General features: G+C 37.2%; 1 protein-coding gene across 3 annotated transcripts in view; it reads right to left on the minus strand.

Annotated features, from left to right (window-relative positions):
• The window catches only part of LOC131061240 (protein MOS2), a 50,436-nt gene extending 44,415 nt beyond the window's left edge, over window positions 1-6,021 (minus strand). For all 3 annotated transcript variants that reach the window (XM_057994785.2, XM_059214057.1, XM_057994787.2), the window contains exon 1: window positions 3,683-6,021. In XM_057994785.2, the coding sequence (XP_057850768.2) occupies window positions 3,762-5,876 (2,115 nt within the window). In that variant the 5' untranslated portion in view covers window positions 5,877-6,021 and the 3' untranslated portion in view covers window positions 3,683-3,761. The remainder of the gene's footprint in view (window positions 1-3,682) is intronic.
• Window positions 6,022-22,690: the final 16,669 nt, after the last annotated feature.

The following is a 22,690-nucleotide window of genomic DNA, read 5'->3' on the forward strand; positions in this document are numbered from 1 at the left end:
TCTGGATGATGCTAAACTTCCACTTGTTTCAGATCCTATTCCACCTCCAATTCCAATCATTTCTCCTGCATCTGATGTTGGCACTTCTACTCTTCATCCTAAGTGGTGGGCTAAGACCATCAGTGATCTTCATCCTGATGGTTTCATTGAGGGTAGATCTTCCAGAAACAAGGGCAAGCAGCAAAATATAGTTAACTATGCTCTCATGGCCAACATTCATAGTGTTTTTGAGCCTCAAACATATTCTGAAACTAAAGGGATTCCTGAGTGGGAAAAGGCTATGGAAGCTGAACACCAGAGTCTTCTAAAGAATAACACTTGGGTCCTTTTTGATCTTCCACCAATGCCCATTAGCTGCAAAAGGGTGTATAAAGCTAAGTACAAAGCTGACGGAACCCTTGACAAGTACAAAGCTCGTCTCGTTGCTCGAGGTTTCTCACTGAAAGAAGGCATTGACTATGAGGAGACTTTTGCTCCTACAGCCAAGATGAGTACCATTCGGCTTGTCCTTGCCTTAGCAACTAAGTTTGGTTGGAAAGTCCATCAAATGGATGTTAAGAGTGCATTCCTCAACGGTGAGTTGCAAGAAGAGGTCTACATGACACAGCCTCCAGGGATTCAGGTTGCTGGAAATGAACATCAGGTGTGCAGACTTGTGAAAGCACTCTATGGCCTCAAACAGGCTCATCGGGCTTGGAACATCAAGATTGACAAGTACCTCATAGATAACGGCTTTCAAAGGAGTCCATTTGATTCTAATCTGTATGTCAAAAACACTGGGGATGACATTCTTATTCTTGTTGTCTATGTTGATGACCTAATTATCACTGGTAGTTCAACAACTTTGATCAATCAGATCAAACAAAGTTTGTGCCAATCCTTTGACATGACAGACTTGGGACTTCTCCACTATTGTTTAGGTGTTGAAGTTTGGCAGATTGAAGGTAGTATCTTCATTTCTCAGTCTAAGTATGCTCGAAGTTTGCTAGACAAGTTTAGGATGCAAGACTGCAAACCTGCATCCACACCTATGGAGAAAGGGTTGAAGCTGACAGCCAAATCGGACTCACCTGTGGTGAACGAATCAGCATTCAGGTAACTGGTGGGCACTCTAATCTATCTTACTACTACTAGGCCTGATCTCAGTTTTGCAGTGAGCTACATTTCACGCTTCATGACAACTCCAAAAGTTAATCATTGAGTAAAAGCGAAGCGTGAGCTGCGTTATGTGAAGGGCACTTCTGATTTTGGCCTCCTATACAACATAAGTCGCGATCCTAGACTCTCTGGTTACACAGACTCGGATTGGGCAACATCTAGGTATGTTTTCAATTTGGGATCTGGTGTAGTCACATGGACTAGCAAGAAGTAGAAGGCAGTGGCTCTTTCATCGACAGAAGTTGAGTATTGAGGAACAATTAAGGCAGCTTGTGAGGCAGTTTGGCTTCAACGAATGCTTTCAGGCATGCAAATGTCTCAAACAGGTCCTACTCCCCTTTACTGTGACAATCAAGGGGTGCTCAAACTGGCCAAGAATCCAGTCTTCCACGAGAGAACCAAGCATATTGAACTTCATTGTCATTTCATTTGGAAGTTGGTTAAAGATGGGTCAGTTCAGTTGTCGTATGTTCCGACGGTAGATCAGACAGCAGATATCCTCACCAAGTCTCTAAGCCCAAACAAGTTTGTGAAATTTAGGGGGCAACTTGGTGTAGTTGATAGATTGACCATTAAGGGAGGGTCTTAGAATAATATCTTTTATATTTAGTTAATGGTCAATTATGTAATCTATTGTAAATATTTAGCTTGTTTCTATTTTCGCTTGTTTCTTTTTAGAAACATTGTTTTCTAGATCCTTTAAATGATCTCTCGATCATTTCATGTTAATACATTCAATATTTTACCAATTACATTTCGTAATAACACCAAGTTCAACTAAGCTGCCACTAAGCTGCCACTATTTGAAGATGATCCTCTACTTTGGAAAAACAATAAGATTTATGCATTATAACCACAATGTTGCCTTTGTTATCCTTAATAATCACCAGTCCTGGATTCTGCTTCAAATACTTTGAAGCTTGCATTTCCACAAGCGGAACTTTCGTATTGGGTGGTTTAGAAGATATAGAGGTTTAGCACATTTTCCAACAACCCCTGGACAAAAATCTCAATAACAATCTCAACACCAACCATCAAGTCACCTTTATTAACATTATCATCAAGAGAACAGCTTGAAAATTTTGTCACCCGATTGTTGTCCAAAGGATTGAAATTGCTCTAGTGCAGAAGAATTAGGAAAATTAAAATTTATAAGAAATGAAACGTTAGTATCCACATAGAGAGTGGAAGACAGCAGCAAAGGAATAGGAGGGAAGACAAGAAGTCTGAGTTAAAAAGAGGATCATATAACTTAGAACTGAGGCACAATCAATCCCACGACAATTTGTCAAGTTTACCTATAAATGTGATATAATTTTACTGGGTGATACAATCTGTTATTTCAGCAAGTAATAAATATTCTGATCTGTGTGGTTTTTTAAGATAGAAATAACCCAAAAATTTACTAGAACCTCTAAAAAACAGCTTACGAACAAGCTTGATTGGTAACAATTTGAAATAAGTATTGTTCAGAATTTAATAATCTAGTGCAAACTAAACCATTGGCATAATCCCTGACCCACAACACCAACTCCACTACTCACAACCAAAAAGCAATCAAAGCCATATGCATACAGAAGGATTCAGAACATTTCTTAAATGATCTCAATGATTCATTGCACTTCGCTTTTTACATGCTTCTTCAATTCAAGACCTGTACCACAACACCACCTTGCAATTTTCTTACTGTTGAGAAAAATTCCTACCTCGTTGCTCTTAGTAATACATTCAAAACCAATAAAGTACCTAGGTTAAAATGCCTCTCGCCAGATTCGATTTTGACACTTCCTCAACTTGATGGAATTTATGCATTATCGTCAAAGTACAATAAGGAATTTCACTGCCCCCAGAATAGACTTTATAGAAAACAGAAAAAAACACTTTTATTGCATCATGGTGAATATTTTGGAATCTTCCTTGTTGAGGCAAACGAGCAAGAGCAACTGCATGTACATCACTCATTATAGGTAAGATTAAGTACGTGATCTCTTTGAATGATTAAAAAGATTTAGCATGGTTTTTGTTTATGGTTCCACACAGATTGAAAAAAATCATGACATTCATGAGTGCTTTCGAACATTGGCTAAAATTTGTATTGTACACCACATAACAAATAGCAAAAAATTAAAAACAAAATACTTCAAAGTAGATCAAGAAGAAGAAAGGAACAAGAAATTGTGTCAATCTTCCTAAATCATAGGGTAACTTCTATTATATGGATACAAATCAAAACCACTGATCCAAAAGCAATGTTAAAGAACGCAGTGGTATTGCTGGCATTTGAAAAGCTTCAAGTAGTGTGCATATTTTGGCAAGAATTCCATATTGATAATAAAGGACGTTAGTTCAAATGTCCTCCAAAAATGACAATCTAATAAACTTTAAAATGCATTTGTCAGACATATTTAATATTTCACAAAATAGAGAGACTAGCAACAAGGCATGTTCCCAATCAACAAATATTTGTTCAAGCAGAATTACATTATAGTCTGCAGAAAAATGATGTTCAAGATCGAGCACCAACCTTTGAATGAAGTTAAGCAACATCAGAAAATAAGGTCATAAAAATGCAGCGTCATCTTACATAGCGCTAACACGTTTCATCAATAACCAAGTTCTTCTGGCTCCCCTAGAAATTCAGCAATATGATCAAGAGACAAAGTCAGTGTCTCGTAGGTGTCCTCTTTCCGGACCAACCCAACTCCCTTATCTGAATCCCTTTCCAATAGTTTTCCAACAACACCCCTTTGCTTTCCCTCAACAACCATAACTAGACCACCTCTCTTTGGTAGAGCAGTCTCCAAATCATCCTGTTTTACTCCTTGAACAACCACTCCATTCTCGTCCATCAACAGATCACATGTAGTCGGATCCACCACATCAATGACTCTGCCCTTTTTTAAGTAGAGCTTTCCTCCCTGAAAATCTTTGCTAATTACTCTAACCCTTATTTGACTTGTGAGCCAAGAGATTGGTAAAACACTTTCCTGAATTCCATTCTCAGACCTGCTTTTTTCATTTGCCTTACTCTCAAATTCAGTCTTCCTCCTATCTTCATTGGTTTGCTTCTCCTTCATGTTTGCAGTTCCGTCATTTCTATTTCTCATATCTCTTGATTCGCTCCGTTCCTCCTCGCCCTTTCTGTTTTTTACCTCCTCCCTGTCATTGTAATTTTGCCGCCTAGAATTTTCCTTCCTATTATGGTATTTGTCTTGCATAGGATCCTCCTTCCTATCACGATAATCTTCTCGCCTAGCATCCTCCTTCCTGTCACGGTATTCATCCCGTCTGCCATCTCCCTTCCAATTGCCCTTTTCACCCTGATGTCCTCTATCCCTGTACACGTCCGACTGTCTACTCGGCCTGTCCCAGTCCTCTCTCCTGTTGTCATGCCTCTTCTCATCCCTGCTGTCATCGTTGACAGATTTTCCCTGCTCTCGGCTCCTAGATTCCCTTCTCTCGTCCCTGAATCTGTTATCCCTTTCGCACTCTCCCCTTCCCATCTCATCCATTTTTTTCTCATCCCTGCTCCCATAGTCTTCTTCTCTCCTATCATGTTTCTCATCCCTACTGCCAGAGTCCCTGACACCGTCTCTGTCTCTGCTCCGAACTGATCCGTTCTCTTCATCCTTATAACCCTTTTGAGCCCTCCCATCCCTAGAAGTCCCCCTTCCATCGACCCTCACCTCCTTAAGCCTCCTCAGACAATCTACCTCCTCCACGGAACCCACATCGGCCACATCCCCCACACCCACAACCACCTTCTCCTCGCTTTTGCAGAGCCTCATAACCACACGTTTATCACCAGAACCCTCCCCCAAAACTTCAGTAACCTCACCCCTCAACCCAACATGTCTGCCCTCTGCAATAAACATAATCTTCCCCACAGCAACACCCTTCCGATGCCTCTCAACAAGCTTCTCCCCTACATTAACAACATTCCTAATCCTCCCATCAGGCCCAGGTGCAGCAACAAGGTCTCTCCTCCTGCCCTCCCTGCTCTCACCAGGCTTCACAAACTTCTTGGACTTCTCCAAAGAAGGCGCAGGAGTAGCCCCAAGCCCCTCTCTCCCCACCCTCCTCACATACTCAATAGGCATGACAGGCTCCTTCGCACGCCCAATCCCTTTCTCTTCAGACCAACCCATGCCCCTCAAAAGAGCAGCTCCAAAATCTTCCACAGGCAAGCTCGAATATGCCTCAAGCGAGGCCTCCTCAGGTAACTCATCAATAGATTCCCGCAATCTCTTTCTTTCCTCCTCGCCAGAATTCATAAACCCTAAAACACCCGAATTATTGATTTTCTCGTTTTCATCAATCCCTTTAAACCCCTCCTCTCCATTCTTATCAACTTCCATGGGAACAGCAACATGGGTTCTGAGGTTCAAGCCAAACTCTACATTGGAATCGTGAGAATCTTTCAGATCTGCTTCGGGCTCGAATTGCAGCTCGGAATCCTTCATCTGAATGTTCTTCATCCTTTTCTCCGGACGCCATGAATTTTCTAGCTTGGGAACGACCTTCACTTTCTTTATTGGCTTGGCGGGGTCGAATTCGTTCACAAATTCGGGCCTGTCTTCCTCCTCGTGAAATTCTTTATCTTCCGATGGCTTCACCTTGGGCTTACCAGAAGATTTTGTAGGCAGGGAGAAGGAGAATTTTGATGATCCCTTCGAATCGGAGACCATCTTTTCTGATTTTTCGCCATTTAATTCCATCGATGCAAAAACCCAATGAGAAAACTTTGAAGCTCGGGAGTGCCCTACAAAAATGTTGAATCCTCCAGATTTGAGCCTACCATTGAGATGCGATTAAAGTACTGTACGGTATCGCAGGCTTAGCAATTTCTTTCTTTAACTTTTTGGCTTTTATATGTGATGCGTAAATATAGTAACTTCTGTTCTTTTAATTTCGAACTTTTGACTTGGACTTTTGACTTTGACTTTTGGAAATCTAAATAGATGGGCGGTTTTTTTTTACTAGCAATTGCATCTTGGTGTGCAATGGGTAGATCGAAAAGATTTGAAAGATCTCTTCTTCTTTTTTGGCCTATTAGTTGCATAGATGGTGGAAGCTTTTATATGTCTGATGATGCTGATGAAGTTAAGAATCTTTGAGAGCTCAAATTCTCAAGCCCCTAAGGGAACCTCTGAAGAGGTGGTAGTTGGTAAAAGGTCACAGTTTTGATAATTCTATCTTAGATAAAGAATTCCTCTAACTCACATAGCTTTTTGTAAACATTTTTTTCATGTAGAATATCTGTGTATTTTTTCGGACCATTTTAATTCAATAATTTTGTATGTGGCATAGATTTTCATGTATTTTGTTCGTTTAAGTTCTTCAACAATCTTACAACAATTTGAGAGAACAGTGTTTAACTCAACCCTAAAAAAATATAAATGAAATACCAACAAACACTAAAGTTTATTTTGATTTAATTATGTGGTATTTATATATTCTATCATATTATTATATTCACTTTGATTTAATTCTATGTTACTTATAGATTTAATCATATTATTATATTCAACTAAATTTTTATTAACGATTACACCCATTATTATTATTATTATTATTATTATTATTATTATTATTATTATATAACCAAATCTGAATAGAAATGTCTGGCATTTATATTGATATATATAATTATATAATGCAAGACTTATTATCTCATAAAATAATATATTAAACAAATATTTTGACATTATATTTCCTCATTGTTAATTGGAAATAAAATAAAAAATATTTTGACATTATTTTGAAGATAAAAAAAAATCTATATTCTCTATTTTTTTGTGATATGGCTTTAAGCATGTGAGACACGTGTCAGTTTCTTCCTCCATAATTTTGATGTATTCAAAACTTCCACGTACCTAACCTATGCTTCAACCATCTTGCATAAATTTTCCAAAAAATATTTTATGTGCCTTATCTAGTTTGGAGGATGTGATTGCAAGGAAGAGCAAGGATTTACAGAGGAGAGGTAGAGAGAGACATGGTTAAGGAAGTTGGAAGGAATTTTAATTTGTAATTTATATATGTTTTTAACAATTTATCTTCTTTTCTTTTTTTTCCTTTTTATTGAGCTTTGTAGACATGCTTGTTAATTGTCTTTATGTGGCTTACTTCTAGATTGTAAGTTTAGTAACTTCTGTATAGGTGAGTAGCTAACTTCTGTATAAGTGAGTAGCTTCAGAGACAAATGTACATGTTCCATCATTTTATTTTCTGAAAACCTCAAAAATAATGTCATGTAGTTTGTGTAGAGCATTTGGGTGTTTTCACTTTGTTGGGAGAATGGTAAGGAATCAAAGATCGAGCTTAGAAATATTAAGGCAAGCATTGGGTGGAATTTACATTTATGGACTGTTAGTTTTCTTTCATGTCGTAACAACAATTTCTCTTCATTTTTCTATTCGAGATCTGCTTTGTATATTTTCTTAGAGTTATGGACATTTTGGAAGGGACACGAGTTTGTTGTTTAGATATATTTTTATTAGAGTTTTTTTCACCCGTGTACAGATTATTTCTGTGAGGCCTTCTATACATCGTTCAAAATATGATTAGATTATTTTTGTGAAGATTGAACATATTTTTAAGATGTGATTTAGATTATTTATGTGAGATTGTGTATATCTTGCCTAATGAAACCTTGGTGTCTTATGTCGATTCCTCCCAATATAGGGAATCGTACGAGTTTTGAGATTCTGTAAGCATTCTATATGTGTTCCATAAATTTTAGAAAGCATTAATTATTAAGCTTTTGTATTTTCTTTAAAAATGTATAGATTGCTTAAAATTCGGTTGTCTACATGGACTCTTCTAAGCTCTTGCACTATTTCAGGTCCATACTGCTATGAACTTTATATTACTCTAGTAATTATAAGAAGTAGAAACTTCCTATTAAATAATGAGAAATAAAAACAAATTTGGGTTTGAAGTGTTGGTGACCATTAAGATTGCATCTATGATTAATAGACTCATTAATAGTTTTACTAATCTGCTTTTTCCTGTTAATAAGTATGTGTCATTATGTGTCTGCAGACATTTGCAAGGCGTGATGGGAAAATCTAGATATTGGCTGGAGATGGTGAATTTATTCTATAGCTGAAGGTAGTACTCTCTGTGGGGCATGATAATCTGTTTTGATTATGCATTAAGGTAAAGAAATGAAACAGAAAGAAACCAAAGAACCCAAAAATCCTCATGTTGCCCTGTAATATGGATTTTAAGCAAATTGTCATATGTAGTCAAGATAACACTGCCAGTGGATTTGAATCGAAAAAAGAGCAAGATAAATTGAAGAAACTAAAGACATATGCTAGAATAAAAACTTTTGATGGAAGAATCACATGAAAGAAAACTATAAAACAAATATTCATAGAGCAAGGAGTTTAATACCTGAAAGACCCAAACATCATTTCTCCGTTCATCTGTCCTGTGGGCATTTCTCCTCATTGTGGTCCTCATTGTGGTGGATGAAGAAGCAAGACTAGTTCATGGTTAATCTGATATTTGCCAAGAAAAATAGTCACACCAACCTCAAATGTGGCAACTAAATTCCCAAACCCACTCTGTTTTCAACTCTTATGACTGTCGGAAAGAAGCAGGAAGGCAAGGAAGCAGGATGACAACTTCCCGGTAGCAAAATGAACTTCCCAACCTTAAAATATCTAGTTGGGATGACACATCTCACAAAATCAAATCTAAGGTAGCATATTTCGAGGCATATATCATAGGGGCCCACAAATTAATCCGTGCAGGAAGTCTCGGACACATCATAGCTCGGTAATTTTTTGCAGAGACATTGAAAAGTGCGGCAATTAAAATTATGAATAGTGCATGACGGGAAAAAAATCAATGGATCAAAAGATCTCAATCGTCTTACATGATCACATAGGCATTTGTAACCGTTGATTGCTCAATGAAGGTCATTCCATTTCATGGTAGGAGATGCCTTTGGCGTAATTATTTTAGTGCTTTTGAATTTAATTTGGGAAAAGTTTTTTTTTTTTTTTTCAAGTGTCTTTAAATTTAATGTATAATGTGTGCTCCTATGGACGATGACTCGGAAGATTCTGGTTGTGTCACCTTTCTCTGGTTTCTTTGTTTTATGGTTATTGTTTTTTGTTTAAAGGCCTCTGCTCGGTTTTGTTATCTTCTTCCAGCGGTTGTCAACTGGTGTTTTGTACTTGTCCAGCCTCCATTGTTGGTTTCTTTTTGTATAAGGAATAGAGCTAGGGTAGGGGGTTTTCTTCCTAGTTCTTCCCCCCTATCGCTCTCACTGAACCAAGCCTTGTATTCTCCTATTTTGATTAATACAAGGGTGTTGCCCCTCTGCAACTATTTACTTAAAAAAAAAATTAATAATAATAATTTAATGTATAATGTTTTTTTTAATAAATAATAATTAAATTTAAATGTAACAAAACTAGTATAAATATATCTTAAGTTGAAAATTTGCTTACTCTAGTGTCATATTTTTTATTTTTTAATTTGATGATTACAATGTCTATTGAGTGTATGAATTATGACCTTCTTCACTATAAAGTTGACTTTCAAGAGGTATCTTTTCCAAGTTCATTAGGGTCGTGATCTCTCTAAACTCATAAGAGTTTTAAGTTTTTATAGTCAATGAGACTTAATTCCTAGTGGATTATTTATGAGTCATTCAACTTCATTGATAGACAGAGGGCCACTTACCACACATTTTTATTTTTTGATCTATTTAACATGTTTGTTTTTTTCTTGTACGTTTATTATGTTGTATGGTTTGTCTCTACCTTCTAGTAATGCATTTTTTTATTTCTAGTGGTTACCTTGACCATGCATTAATTAACAATGTTGTTGAAATATTTGTTGATGATGACTAACACTCCTCAAGGAGATCATGAAATTATCTTGAAGGTATTTGATAAGATAACCCTTCCAAATAACATTTAATTGATATTATTTTAAAAATGTTTAAATTTAATAATGATTATGCATGGTTTAAATGGTGTGTCCCCATTACTTATTTTGTTGAGCATACTCTAAATTTGAAAATATGCTTAAGAGCTAGGCATAAGTTGCTTGGCAAACTCATGGCATGAAGTTGGGGGGCAATTTGAAATATTAACAAAGGTTTTTCTATTTAGATTTTCCAATCCAAATCATTACTCTATTATTGTTACCTATGGTCCCTAGTTCATCCATAACATTGTAGTCTTTTTCTTCCTTTTTACTATGATTTTGTAGTTTCTAACAAAACCAAACTCAAAATTCTAGTGTCAGTTGATTCTCTCACTTTCCCAAAGAACAATAATGTCATTGACACTAAATGGGTTTTCATAAACAAATTGAATGAGGATGGCAAAGTTGTAAGGAACAAAGAAAGGCTTGTATGCAAAGGATATGCTCACGTTGAAGGAATTGATTTTGAAGAATAATTTGCTCATATTGCTCGAATGGAAGTTATATGAATTGTAAGAAGTTGCCAACAATAACCAAGATCTAGAACCCAATGGATAGCACAACGTGCACGCACGCGCGCGCGCGCGCGAGAGAGAGAGAGAGAGAGAGAGAGAGAGAGAGAGAGAGAGAGAGAGAGAGAGAGAGAGAGAGAGAGAGAGAGAGAGAGAGAGAGAGAGAGAGAGAGAGAGAGAGAGAGAGAGGAACAAATCGTATTCTCACGAAGATGCAAAAAAGGATCAACTGGATAAACTATACAATGAAGATGAGACTGCTTATAAAGGCAAGGCCATATGGAGATGAGAGCACGTGATCATGACATGTGGCCTACTAAGATACAAGGGTAAGTGAGGGTAGGTAGGAGAAATAATAAAACATTCCACAAGAGATGGATCACCCATCGAAGGTGGAATGTGACAACAAGATAAGACCACAAAAGGTGGAATTTCACCTACAACCAACTCCCTAAGTGTCTCATACGCAAACTACTATGAATGCATTATCCTAAGTCAACTTAAGTAAAGTGTAATTATGAGACATAATTTACTCTGACACCCCCCTTAAGTGCAACTTAGGGGAATGTAGACTCAAGCTAACAATGCAAGATGGGTCTCGACTACTAGGCCATGTTAGGTACCCATGAACAAATGCAAACGATGCCATGTAATCTCTCACAAATGGAGAAAATGAGAAAACCTGGTAGGAAAAAACTACCCCCCCCCCCCCCTCAAAAAAAAAAAAAAGAGAGAGAGATGAAAATGCAAAAGAATTCTCAAGAAGAAGGACAAAACCTCAAGAGAGGAAAAAGTCGCCCCCATAAGAGAGGAAGGAGAAGTCAACTGAACCCCCCTAATGAAATATCCTACACCCCCAAGAGAGCTCGCAATTGATGAAACTTACTCTTGGTGAAGGGTTCGATGAAGATGTTTGCAACCTGCTCTGTTGTAGGACAATATTGCAAATCAATGACCTGCTCCTAAATCAACCCCCTAATGTAATGCATGTGGATTCCATCTCGGTGTGTTTGGTTCGCTAATGGTGAACCAAGTTCTTCGAGATCTGAATGACACTCTGATTATCACAATGAAGGACTATAGGTCATGGAGTGGTGAAGCCAAATAGTCTCAATAGCTACATTAACAGCCCCTCGATGCACAACCTCGGTTGAAGAAAGAGCAATAGCATGTTGTTTCTTACTCTGCCAACAAATGGGCCCAAACCAAGATGAAAATTGTAACCTAAAGTGGAATTATGATCGTCAAGATCACTAGTCCAATCCAATTCTGTGTAACCAACCAAGGCAAGTCTTGTGCATGTTGCATAGTGAATCACATAAGGATGTGTACCCTGTAGGTAGTGCAAGATGTGTTTGGTAGCTTTTTAATGAAGCTCATGTGGTTCCTACATAAAGTGTGAAACCATGCCAACCGTGAATGAAATATCAGGGCATGTGGAGTCAAGTAGATGAAACTCCCAACAAGTTGATGATACAATGTGGCATCAACAATTGGAGTGGAACACTTAGCCTCGAGCTTGACACTTGAGAGAAAAGGAGTCGACGCAGGCTTACAATCAGCCCTATGGAATCATGCAAGAAGATCAAGAGCATACTTGGGATACACAAGAGTGATCCCTGAAGGTGAATGTGAATCTCTATCCTGTGAAAGCAGTACAAAAGGCCCAAGTCAGTCATAGAAAATCTCTCATGCAAAGCAAATTTGACATTGCTAACGATGGATGAGGCGCTTCCCGTAATGATTAAGTCATCAACATTGAGCACAAGTATCAAATGAGAGTCATCCTGTCACAAAATGTAGACATTTGGATCAAAATGACACCTTATGAATCCTGTGAAGAGAAGAAAGGAGTCCATCTTAGCATATCAAGCCTTAAGGGCCTGCTTGAGGCCATAGATATACTTCCTCAATCGACAAACCAATGAAGAATTCTGAATGAATCCTTGTGGCTACTCCATGTAAATCTCCTCTTCAAGATCCCCATGAAGAAAGACACTCTTCACATCCATCTGATGTACATCCCAACCATGAGTTACAACAATAGCAAGTGTCAAGCGAATGGAGTTCATCTTAGCTACGAGTGCAAAGTTCTTTGTATAATCAAAACTGGGAACCTATGAGAAACCTTTTTGCAACAAACTGAGCCTTAAACTTACCCACACTACCATCCGCTACAAACTTGGTTCGATAATTCCACTTACATTGAACCATCCTTCTCCCCTTAGGGAGAGGGAATAACTCCCAAGTGTTGTTCCTCGTCAAGGAACTATACTCTTCATCCATAGCTAAGTCCCACTTAGGAACTCCTAATGCTTCCTGAAAGGTCTATGGATCAAAAGTGATAGCAATGTAAACATGTGGAAGCACCAGATGTTGTGACTGAGTCCTTTGAGTGTATGAAGGATCCCCAATAAGAGAACCCACTAAGTCAAAAGTCTATCGATCCCAACATGGTCTAGGAGGAGATGAAGGATGAGCTTCCTCAACTACAAGTGGACCCTGTGAGTCAAAGTTGAGGGAGTATCATCATCTGAGTCACTATCATCACTATCCACAATGGAGGAAGGAGGAGGAGGAAGCGAGGCTAAGATAGGAGAGTTTTCCTCAAAGTGAACACTCCTCTCAATGAATACCTCATGTGTCTCTAGATTTGTAAGTCGATATGCCTTAGCACCCTCGGGATCCAACAATATGCAAGGCCTAATATGAGGTTCCAATGCTTTGTGTTTATGTGGAGGAATGTGAGCCCATCTTAGACACCCAAGGACCCTGAAATGTCTCACAACTGGTTTTCTACCACACCAAGCCTCAAAAGGAGTGATGCCCTTCAAAGCTTTGTGGGGCATCTGATTTTGGATGTTTGTGGCATAATTGATAGCTTCTGCCCAAAAAGTTGGACCAAGAGAATAAGCATGAATCATGCAACTAGCCATCTCCTTAAGGTTTCTATTCTTTTGTTTTGCAACACCATTTTGTTGTGGAGTGTAGGCAACTGAGTGCTAAAGATCAATCCCCTCGAGAGTACAAAATTCCTCAATTCTATTATTCACAAATTCCCTTTCATTGTTTGTGTGAAGGATCTTGACTAACTTCCTTGATCGCTTCTCAACACGAGCCTTGAAGGCTAGAAATATGCCAAACACTTCACTCTTGTGAACAAGAAATTAGACCCAAGTGAAGTGGGAGTAGTCGTCAATGAAGGTGAGGACATAGTGAGCCTTGCTAAATGAAGGTGTTGGAAATGGGCTTGCTACATCACTGTGAACCAATTGAATAAATTCCAAAGCTCTTCAAGATTTCTCATTATCAAAATTCTCTTTGGGATGCTTGCCCATGGAACACCTTGAACATACACCCTCTGAAAAATTGATTTGAGGTAGACCTATGACCATGTCCTTAGAGATAAAATATTGAAGATAGCGGTAGTTGAGGTGTCCAAACCACTCATGTCATAGCTTACTTCCTATATTTGAATGAGTGAGCAAGGCCATAGAAGGAGATCAAGGCACAAAATGGGAGAATGAATAAAGTCATGAATTATGATTGGCTTGTCCCACTACCACCGAGGCATCATTCTCAAGTTCTTTTACCACAACTGAATTAGGTGTAATCTCAACTTTCTTTCCATTTCCATATTGGGTGATTTGGTAGATAGAAAGGATGTTGGTGGTCAATTTAGGAACATAGAGAACATTCTCAAAAGTTCCATCATCCATGGCAACTAAACCTTTTCCTTCAACTTCCACTTGTGTATCATCGCTAATAAAAATTTGAGGCACCTTAGATGGCTCCAATGAGAAAAAGTGTTCCTTTGTAGAACCCATGTGATGCGAGGCACGCAAGTCAATTATCCACTACTATGAAGAACCTATTTTAGCCATAAATACTTTCTCTTATCCTTTTTGACTGCGAGGAAGTGGAAGGAGATGATTCCTTCTTCTTGTAGGCGAATGGCAAATTGATGTTTTTCTTCTTAATGATGCTTGTCAACTCATTAATCTTCTTTCAGTGGCAATGATGCTCGTCGTGACCAAATTTCTTTTAATATGAATAAGCAGGTCTCTCCTTCTTAGGTGTATTCTCCTTCTTAGAAGAGGATAAAGAATTGCCTTGTCGTGGAGAGGATGATTGTGCTCTATCTTGTTGTGGATTTGGCTTAGACTAATTTTGGTTCTTGCATTTTCCTTGATTCCTTTGATTTCCTTGATTTGCCACCAAAGCCTTGGACTTTGAATACTTGAGAATCCCCATCTTGATCAACTTTGATTGCTCAAGTATCAACATCTTTGTAAATGCATCAAAGGATGGTGGAGTGAATGAGGCACTTGAAGTCAACCGATGGGTGTGAAAGCTAGAAACAAAGGCTCCATACTCTAATGGAAGCTTGTCCAACAAATTGTAAACCAATTGAGCATCCTTCTTGTCAATACCACAATCCTTAAGCTTTGCTCTTAGCTCAGTTGCTTTCATGACATAATCTTGGATTGTATAAAAATCTTTGGGATCCAACATTGTGAGTTCATTATCAAGCTTGTAGGCCCTAATCTTATCAACTTGACCGTACAATTTGGTATAGATATCCCAAGCCTCTTTGACTATATTACACTTCTCAACGTGAAAAATGAGGTCACCTAATACATACTTTCTTAAAGTTCCAAGAGCCATAGAATTTTTAGTGAGCCATTCCAATTGAGCATTAGGATCAACTTTAGGATTTTTTGGTGTTGTCATTGTTCCATTTATGTAATGAATGAGTCCTTTTTCCATTAGCTTACTCCATGCTTTAGTTTTGCACGATGCCTAATTATTTGGAGTTAAAAGTGGAAATTTAGGAGAACCCATAACGACAAAATGAAAGAGCACAAGATAGAGAGAGGCACAATCACACAAGACACCCCCCCCCAAAAAAAAAAAAAAAAATTCACTCAATCAAAGAACCCTCCCGCCACCCCCAAATTGATGATTTGGCACTTTATACTCAGTGTGTGTACAATGGGCCACTTGCAAATACTGGGCAAAGTGAGATTTTGATTTCAAGATTACAACAACCTCAAATAGGCTATACAAGACAAACCAATAATCTACAAGATCTAAACTAAGATCCAAGCAAATTATAAGTACCAAATGGGCAAAAAAAGAACTAATTTTGAAAGTACAATTTCTACTCAAAATGGTGAAAAAATGATAGCACCACGTGAAAATAGACAAAACATTATGCACTTAAAAAAATGACACCTGAAAAGGAGGTCGTTTAAGCCTGAACGGATCCCTAGAAGTTGCAGTATCGAGGATCAAATAGGTACAGTTGTGAAAAACTAAAAATTATGAAAAATATGTCCACCAAAATCAAAAGCCAACCACACCACTACGGAGAGCCTGAAAAATTATCCCAAATAATTTTAAAAAATTACTAAAAAGGCCTCAAAATGACCAAGTTATGAGCCTTCGAGGTTGGACTATAAAATAAATAAGCTCAATGGTGAGGGCTCAAATTTTTCTTCAAAAAGTGTTGATGTTAGCAAAACACTAGGTTAAATTTGATGGTCATATGGTCATCACGCCCAAAATACTCCATTGCGTGGCAATACCGATGATGATGTGGCGTCATACGACTAACTAGTTGTGCATTGATGTATCCGTACAGACATGGTGATGTGAACTCGTATGGTTGGTTGATTGTGTGATGATGTGTTTGTACAAACAAGGTGATGTGGCATTGTACTGCAAACTGACTATGCATTGACGTGTTCATATGGACATGGTGACATGGCGTTGATGTGTCGCTGGTGATTAGGAATCTATGCGCCTACATGGTAGGTTGACTGAGTGTTATACAAACTAATGAAAATCTACCGTGTGTCTCATGTGTGGGCACTGAGTTGGTAGCTTTAAGCGAATAAAGTGACGTCGTGTGGGCGTATCAAGCTCTGCACGTGTCATTGAACTGTTAGGGAAACACTATTGTGTGGATCAGTAAACCAGTGCCACATGGTGTACTTTATACGTGAGATATGAGCGGGTGGAGGTGCTGGCATCGATGGCCCAAAAGAGACAGATGAAGTGTCACGAAGAAGCAAGCGACTTACACAAGGTGAAGGTGGCATTAAGAAGAAAATGGGTCGTTGATGGGACAAGGCAGCAACGATCAAGGGAGAGCTGATAGTGGTAGGGAATACCCGAGGCATAGGAATCAACAAAACACAACAATTGAAATGACGAGGCAAACTGAAGGTGGCAAGTCAAGAAGGATCAGAGAAAAAATAACACGAGCACCGGAGATGAATGGGGCAACAAGACGCAAAAGCAATATGAGCTCTACAAAAATGCAGAGCTACAGTATTGGGGCAGGGGTCATGGATCCCCCCCCCAAAAAAAATACATATAATATTATTTTTTAAATTTTTATTTAAAAAAAAACTCTTATAATAAATTCCATATATATATATATATATATATATATTTATTTTTTTATTTTTTTATTTTTTTAAATTTCATATCGTACTGCCTAATAGGTGAATTGTTTTTCTTGATGCCCCAAAGATGATTTTTGCCCAACATAGGCAAATTTATAGTCAAGATTTATGGAAATGACCTCTCAGACTCAATGGTGATATCATATTTGGTGTAGAACATTCCCAAATTATGCTTCTCCTTAGATCTGAAAATCAAACGCACCAAGATCTCTCCAAAAAACTACCCAATGGAGCCCCAATGGCTCTGATACCATGTAAGAATTTGCCAACAATGACCAAGATCTAGAACCCAATGGATAACACAACACAAGAGAGACAAAGATTTAAAAGAACAAACTATATTCTCATCAAGATGTAAAAAAGGATCAGCTGGATAAGTTATATAATGAAGATGAGCCTACTTATAAAGGTAAGGCCATATGGAGATGAGAGCACATGATCATGACATGTGGCCCAATGAGATACAAGGGTAGGTGAGGGTAGGTAGGAGAAGTGATAAGATATTCCACAAGAGGTGGATCACCCACTGAAGGTGGAATGTGACAACAAGATAAGACCACAAAAGGTGGAATTTCTCCTACAACAATGTTCCTTAGATGCACACTTCCCTAAGTGCCTCGTATGCAAACTACTTGGATGCATTATCCTAAGTCAACTTAAGTAAAGTGTAATTATGAGACATAATTTACACCAACGAGAATGTTTTTAGCCCTTACTAGTTTTAAGAACTTCAAGGTCTATTAGATGGATGTGAAATCATCCTTCTTAAATGGAAACTCAGAGGAAGAGGTAGACATTGAACAACCAAAAGAATTTATTATATCAAAGAATAGGGACTATGTTTGTTGGCTAAAGAAGGCACTTTATGGACTAAAACAAGCCCTAAGGGCTTCGTACTCAAGGCTAGACAACTATCTTCAAGGTTTCAAAAGGGGAAATATGTATATCAATCTTTATATCAAGAATGAAGAAGATAATTTGTTGATTGTTGTGGTCTATGTGGATGACATCATTTTTGGAGGTAGCGGTGATAAGACATGTCAAGAATTTGCCACAAATATGCAAAATGAGTTTGAAATGTCAATGCTTGGTGAGTTATCTTTCTTCCTTGGGATACAAATTCCTAATCAAATAAGGGAATATTTATTTCATAAAACAATTATATCAAAGATATGTTGATAAAAATCAAGATGGAAGACTACAATGTTGCGAGCATTCTCATGGTTACAGACTTTGCAAATTAAGTAAGGATGATAAATCTCTTGAGGCTAACCAAACTCAATATATGACCATGATTGAAAGTTTATTATATGTGATGGCTAAAAGAGCTAACATTATGTAAGCATTAGGACTTCTAGCACACTTTCAGGCAGCTCCAAAGGAAACTCATTTACACATCATTTGAAAATAATTTTCAAATGTCTAAAGGGCACTATTGGTTTTGGATTGTGGTATCCAACAGGTGAATATTTCACCCTTACAACATATACAAATGCAGATTGGGCCAATAGTATTGATGACAAAAAAAAGCATAAATGGAGGAGCATTTTTCCTTAGTAATAGTCTAGTATATTAGTTGAGTAAGAAACGAGCTTCAAATAGTAGAGGCAGATTACATTACAATAGTAGCTTGTTATGCATAGGTTCTTTGAATGAAATAAACATTGAAGGATATTAAGGTTGAGTATGAGCATCCCATATCCATATTCTATGACAATACGAGTGCAATAAATATTATAAAGAATCTCGTTATGCACTCTAAGACTAAGCATATTCCAATCAAATATCACCTATTAAGAGAGTAGGTGATTGATCAACAAATGAAGTTGGAATACATTTCTACAAAAGGAACTGTGGACATATTCATGAAGCCTCTTCCAAAAAAAAATTTGAGTATCTAAGAGAGAAATCAAGAGTGATATCACTCTCATATATTCACTAAGTTCTTCAAGGGAAGCTTGTGTTTAGAGGAAGTTATTTTCTAAATGGGTAGATTGCACCCCATGTAATTTGACATCACATAGGCCTCCAATTTAGTTCAATCAAAGACAATGCTCAAATTCTATTTCGTCAACCTTCCTCGCCACCCACCATGTCTACTTTCACAATTGTTAGGTTAGGATTGTGCATGAATGTGTGCATGTCGTGGATAGGTCTATGCATCATGCTAGTATCCCACAAATATTCACGACTGACTTAGTTGTTGGAGTATTAAACTCCTTGATTATTGGTAGTGTAACGTCCCTCTAGGCTTCCACTAATGTTGAGATAATTTTCAGTCCCTTATACCTTCTAAGAAAGGCCTCATTTCATCCTCCTAACTCATTTTATTTGCCCTATCTCACATTCTCAAACTTGTGTGCTCTCTACAGTATTTTAACAGATATCAAATCACCATTATCACCTATCAAAGCTTTGTAAACTTGGGAAATGCCATCATTCTTCATTCCAGCAAACTACGTGCAGTTTTCAGTGTTGGTGGTGTTGGTTATTCCAACTGATTATCTAGAAATTCCTAAGAATTAGCCATATTTTATTAATTCAACTAAATATGAAGTCCTCTACACTTTTGGCTTTACAAAACCAAGGTGCATTTCCCTTTACAATGTGTAAAGAATTATTTCAAATTATGCAATGACATTGCAATTTATAGCAAAAATTTCCCAATGAAAATATACCTAGGAAAGTCTATCAAACTTTGAATATGGCTATATTCTTAGTATTTTCAACATTCGCTAAACGATTGGGAACAAATTCTAAGCTAAACCTACTCCTACAAATACAAAATTAAAATATAATTTGTTTTTGAATGATTCTAAACATGAAATTAAATTTTAAACATGACCGATGCATAAATCCTTGGGAAATGGAGTCTAGATACAAATTAGAAGCATACCCACATAATAGCATTAACTCAAATCACTTGACCCTTTTATTTTATTCATTAAATAAATGTGTCTACAGTTTTGACCACAAAATTCTAATTAATTGATCCTAATTGCTCTCATAAAACCACAACAATGTGTTAATATAATATTAGTATTTTATTAAATAAACCCATGAACACATTAAATAATAACAAATAAATTGGTACGAAAAACCAAGATATGCTTGATACATTGATTCATATGAGAAATATGAGTACAATTCAGAGACAATTTTGCAATACATCCATTTCTATTCAAAATGACTAAAGCTATTACATGAACACACTAATTTATGCAACTATTCTCTAAGACTCAAAGCTAAACACCAACTATGTCTACCCACTCATATTAACATTTTAAAACCCATGCAAATGATCTGAATTCCCTTTTATAAAAACAAGGGATAAAAACAAGCCTCAGATCAATGCACACATGTCATAATTTTATTTGACAACTTTTACAACCGAAGAATATGCCCAAAGGCATCTTTGATACCCATATGAGACAAAAAGGGAGAATCGCTTGAAGGAAACAAAAGAAGTTTGAAACCATATGGTAATCACAAACTTCAAGGCTGATGCTACAAATCATTAACCAAAATGGTTAGAGAAGAATCATCTCGAAGCTTTGGAGCATGAACATTGATGATGACTCACCCCCCTTCAATTGTTTGGATGATGTGGAAAATCTTTAAACTAAACTTTTCAATAGAATAAAATAGAGAAACAAATTGACAAGTGGCGATGAATGGCTAGAACCCAAGGCACTAAATTATGATGACTGATTAATCTATACATCAACATACATTCAACTCCATTTGATAATTGTAAGGCACCCGTGATCATATCCTAGATCTAATAAAGGTCCTTGTGTAGATGACTGAAATTTAATTGAAATTATACTCATTCCTCTCCTACCATGAAGTGCCTACTCTAATCATCAATAACACAATATTGCTCCTACCACTGTGCTATGGAAAGTTTTAATGGCCACTTATACATATGTAATTGTTGCACACAAGCTGGAATTTCTTTGCATTTGCTATCTAGTGTAGCCCTAGTATCAATTATAAATTGACCATATCTAATATTAGTTGCAATAATCTTGTCTAGGACAATATGGTATGTTGCCATCTACAATTTCTTACCATCATCTATTAAACTATCTGAATTATAGGCACACCCAAATCAAACTCCTCTTTCCATTCCTCTAAGATTTTCATTTCATTCTACTTCTTAAATAAGTTAAAAATTGACCAATGTTGTAGTGTGTGGAAAGAATCATTCCTTCCTTTGATTGTCGACTCCTTCCCTTCTACAAATTAAACTCCATCAATCAACATCTTCATCATTTTCCCTATAGGTTTGATTGAAGGGGGAGTATCTTTCAAGCATTGTGTAGCGATAAGTAATGTTTGGAAAGTATGAGCCCGTGGTTACAGCCTATCACATATAGTTTTCAGAATAGACAATATGTCCTTGCATTGTTGAGCAACTTGCAACAAAGATTGATATAAATTATAAACATCATCTATCTTATTCATGTTAGCTTCTTTAGCATAAGGTTAAGAGTACTTTGCATGACCTTTAAAGCTTTATTCTTGGCTATTTCTCTATCCTTGAGCATTAATTTCTCTGAAGATTCCAGTCTTCCTACATAGTCTTCAACTTTTTCCTTAAGCTTTGTTATCTCATATGTAGGGGAAGAATCTCTTGTCACAATAGGAGGTTGACAAACGACCACTATACCTGAAGGAATTGGGGGAGGATCTAATGTAATCCCTTAGCATTTTGTAATCGCACATAATCTATTTATATTTTGTTATGTGATTCATTCAATACAACTTGATCCTTCATTATTATATGCAACTCCTTTTGTTGGCTCTCTGTTGTAACTTTGGCAAACATTACTAAATGCAAAGTGGTGGTATTAGCCTCCAAAGTTGTTGTATCTTTCAATTATCCTTTGTCTCTTCTACACCATGAAACAACTTACGCTTATCTATCCTTGGAGCCTTGGCCCATTGTGCTACTGATTTAAGCCTAGGCCAATACCTCGTCCCTCTAACACCCTGTTCATTATCAAATTCTACAACAAACATAGGGTCATGTTGTTTTTTAATCTGATCAAGTAAGAAAGTTTTCTCAAAAGCCCAATTTGCGACTAGTAGCGTGCCACTCTCTTGAACCATCCTCCTTGCCTCATCTGGGCTTATGTCAATATTATCAAGGTTCACTCCATTAAGAGTAGAGGCAACCATCTTTTCCTACTAAAATTCTTTCATCTTCACTTTTAGCCAAAAGCCCTTAAACTTTGGATTTTTTATAAAATCATCATCCTCCATGAAATAGCAGGTTGTTATCACTCTTTCATCATCTACATGATCAATAGGGGTATTTTTATGCATATCTACTCGATCTTGTGGCACTTGTGTCATAACATCCTCTCTATGAGGTGATGGTAGAGGTTGATCAACTTCTTCTTCAAAACCCATCTCACACATTATATGTTCAACTTATTGAGTGTCTCCCATCTACTCTTCAATTTACTCATATGGCACTAAGGGAGGCTAGTTGTCAACCCATTGCCTTTTTTGTGGTGGGTCTTATGCTAGTTGGACTGTTGGTTCAATGATTTTGATTCATTTTTCTTTGGGAGATTA

Source organism: Cryptomeria japonica, chromosome 11 (assembly GCF_030272615.1).
Source record: "Cryptomeria japonica chromosome 11, Sugi_1.0, whole genome shotgun sequence".
NCBI classification, from domain to species: domain Eukaryota; kingdom Viridiplantae; phylum Streptophyta; class Pinopsida; order Cupressales; family Cupressaceae; genus Cryptomeria; species Cryptomeria japonica.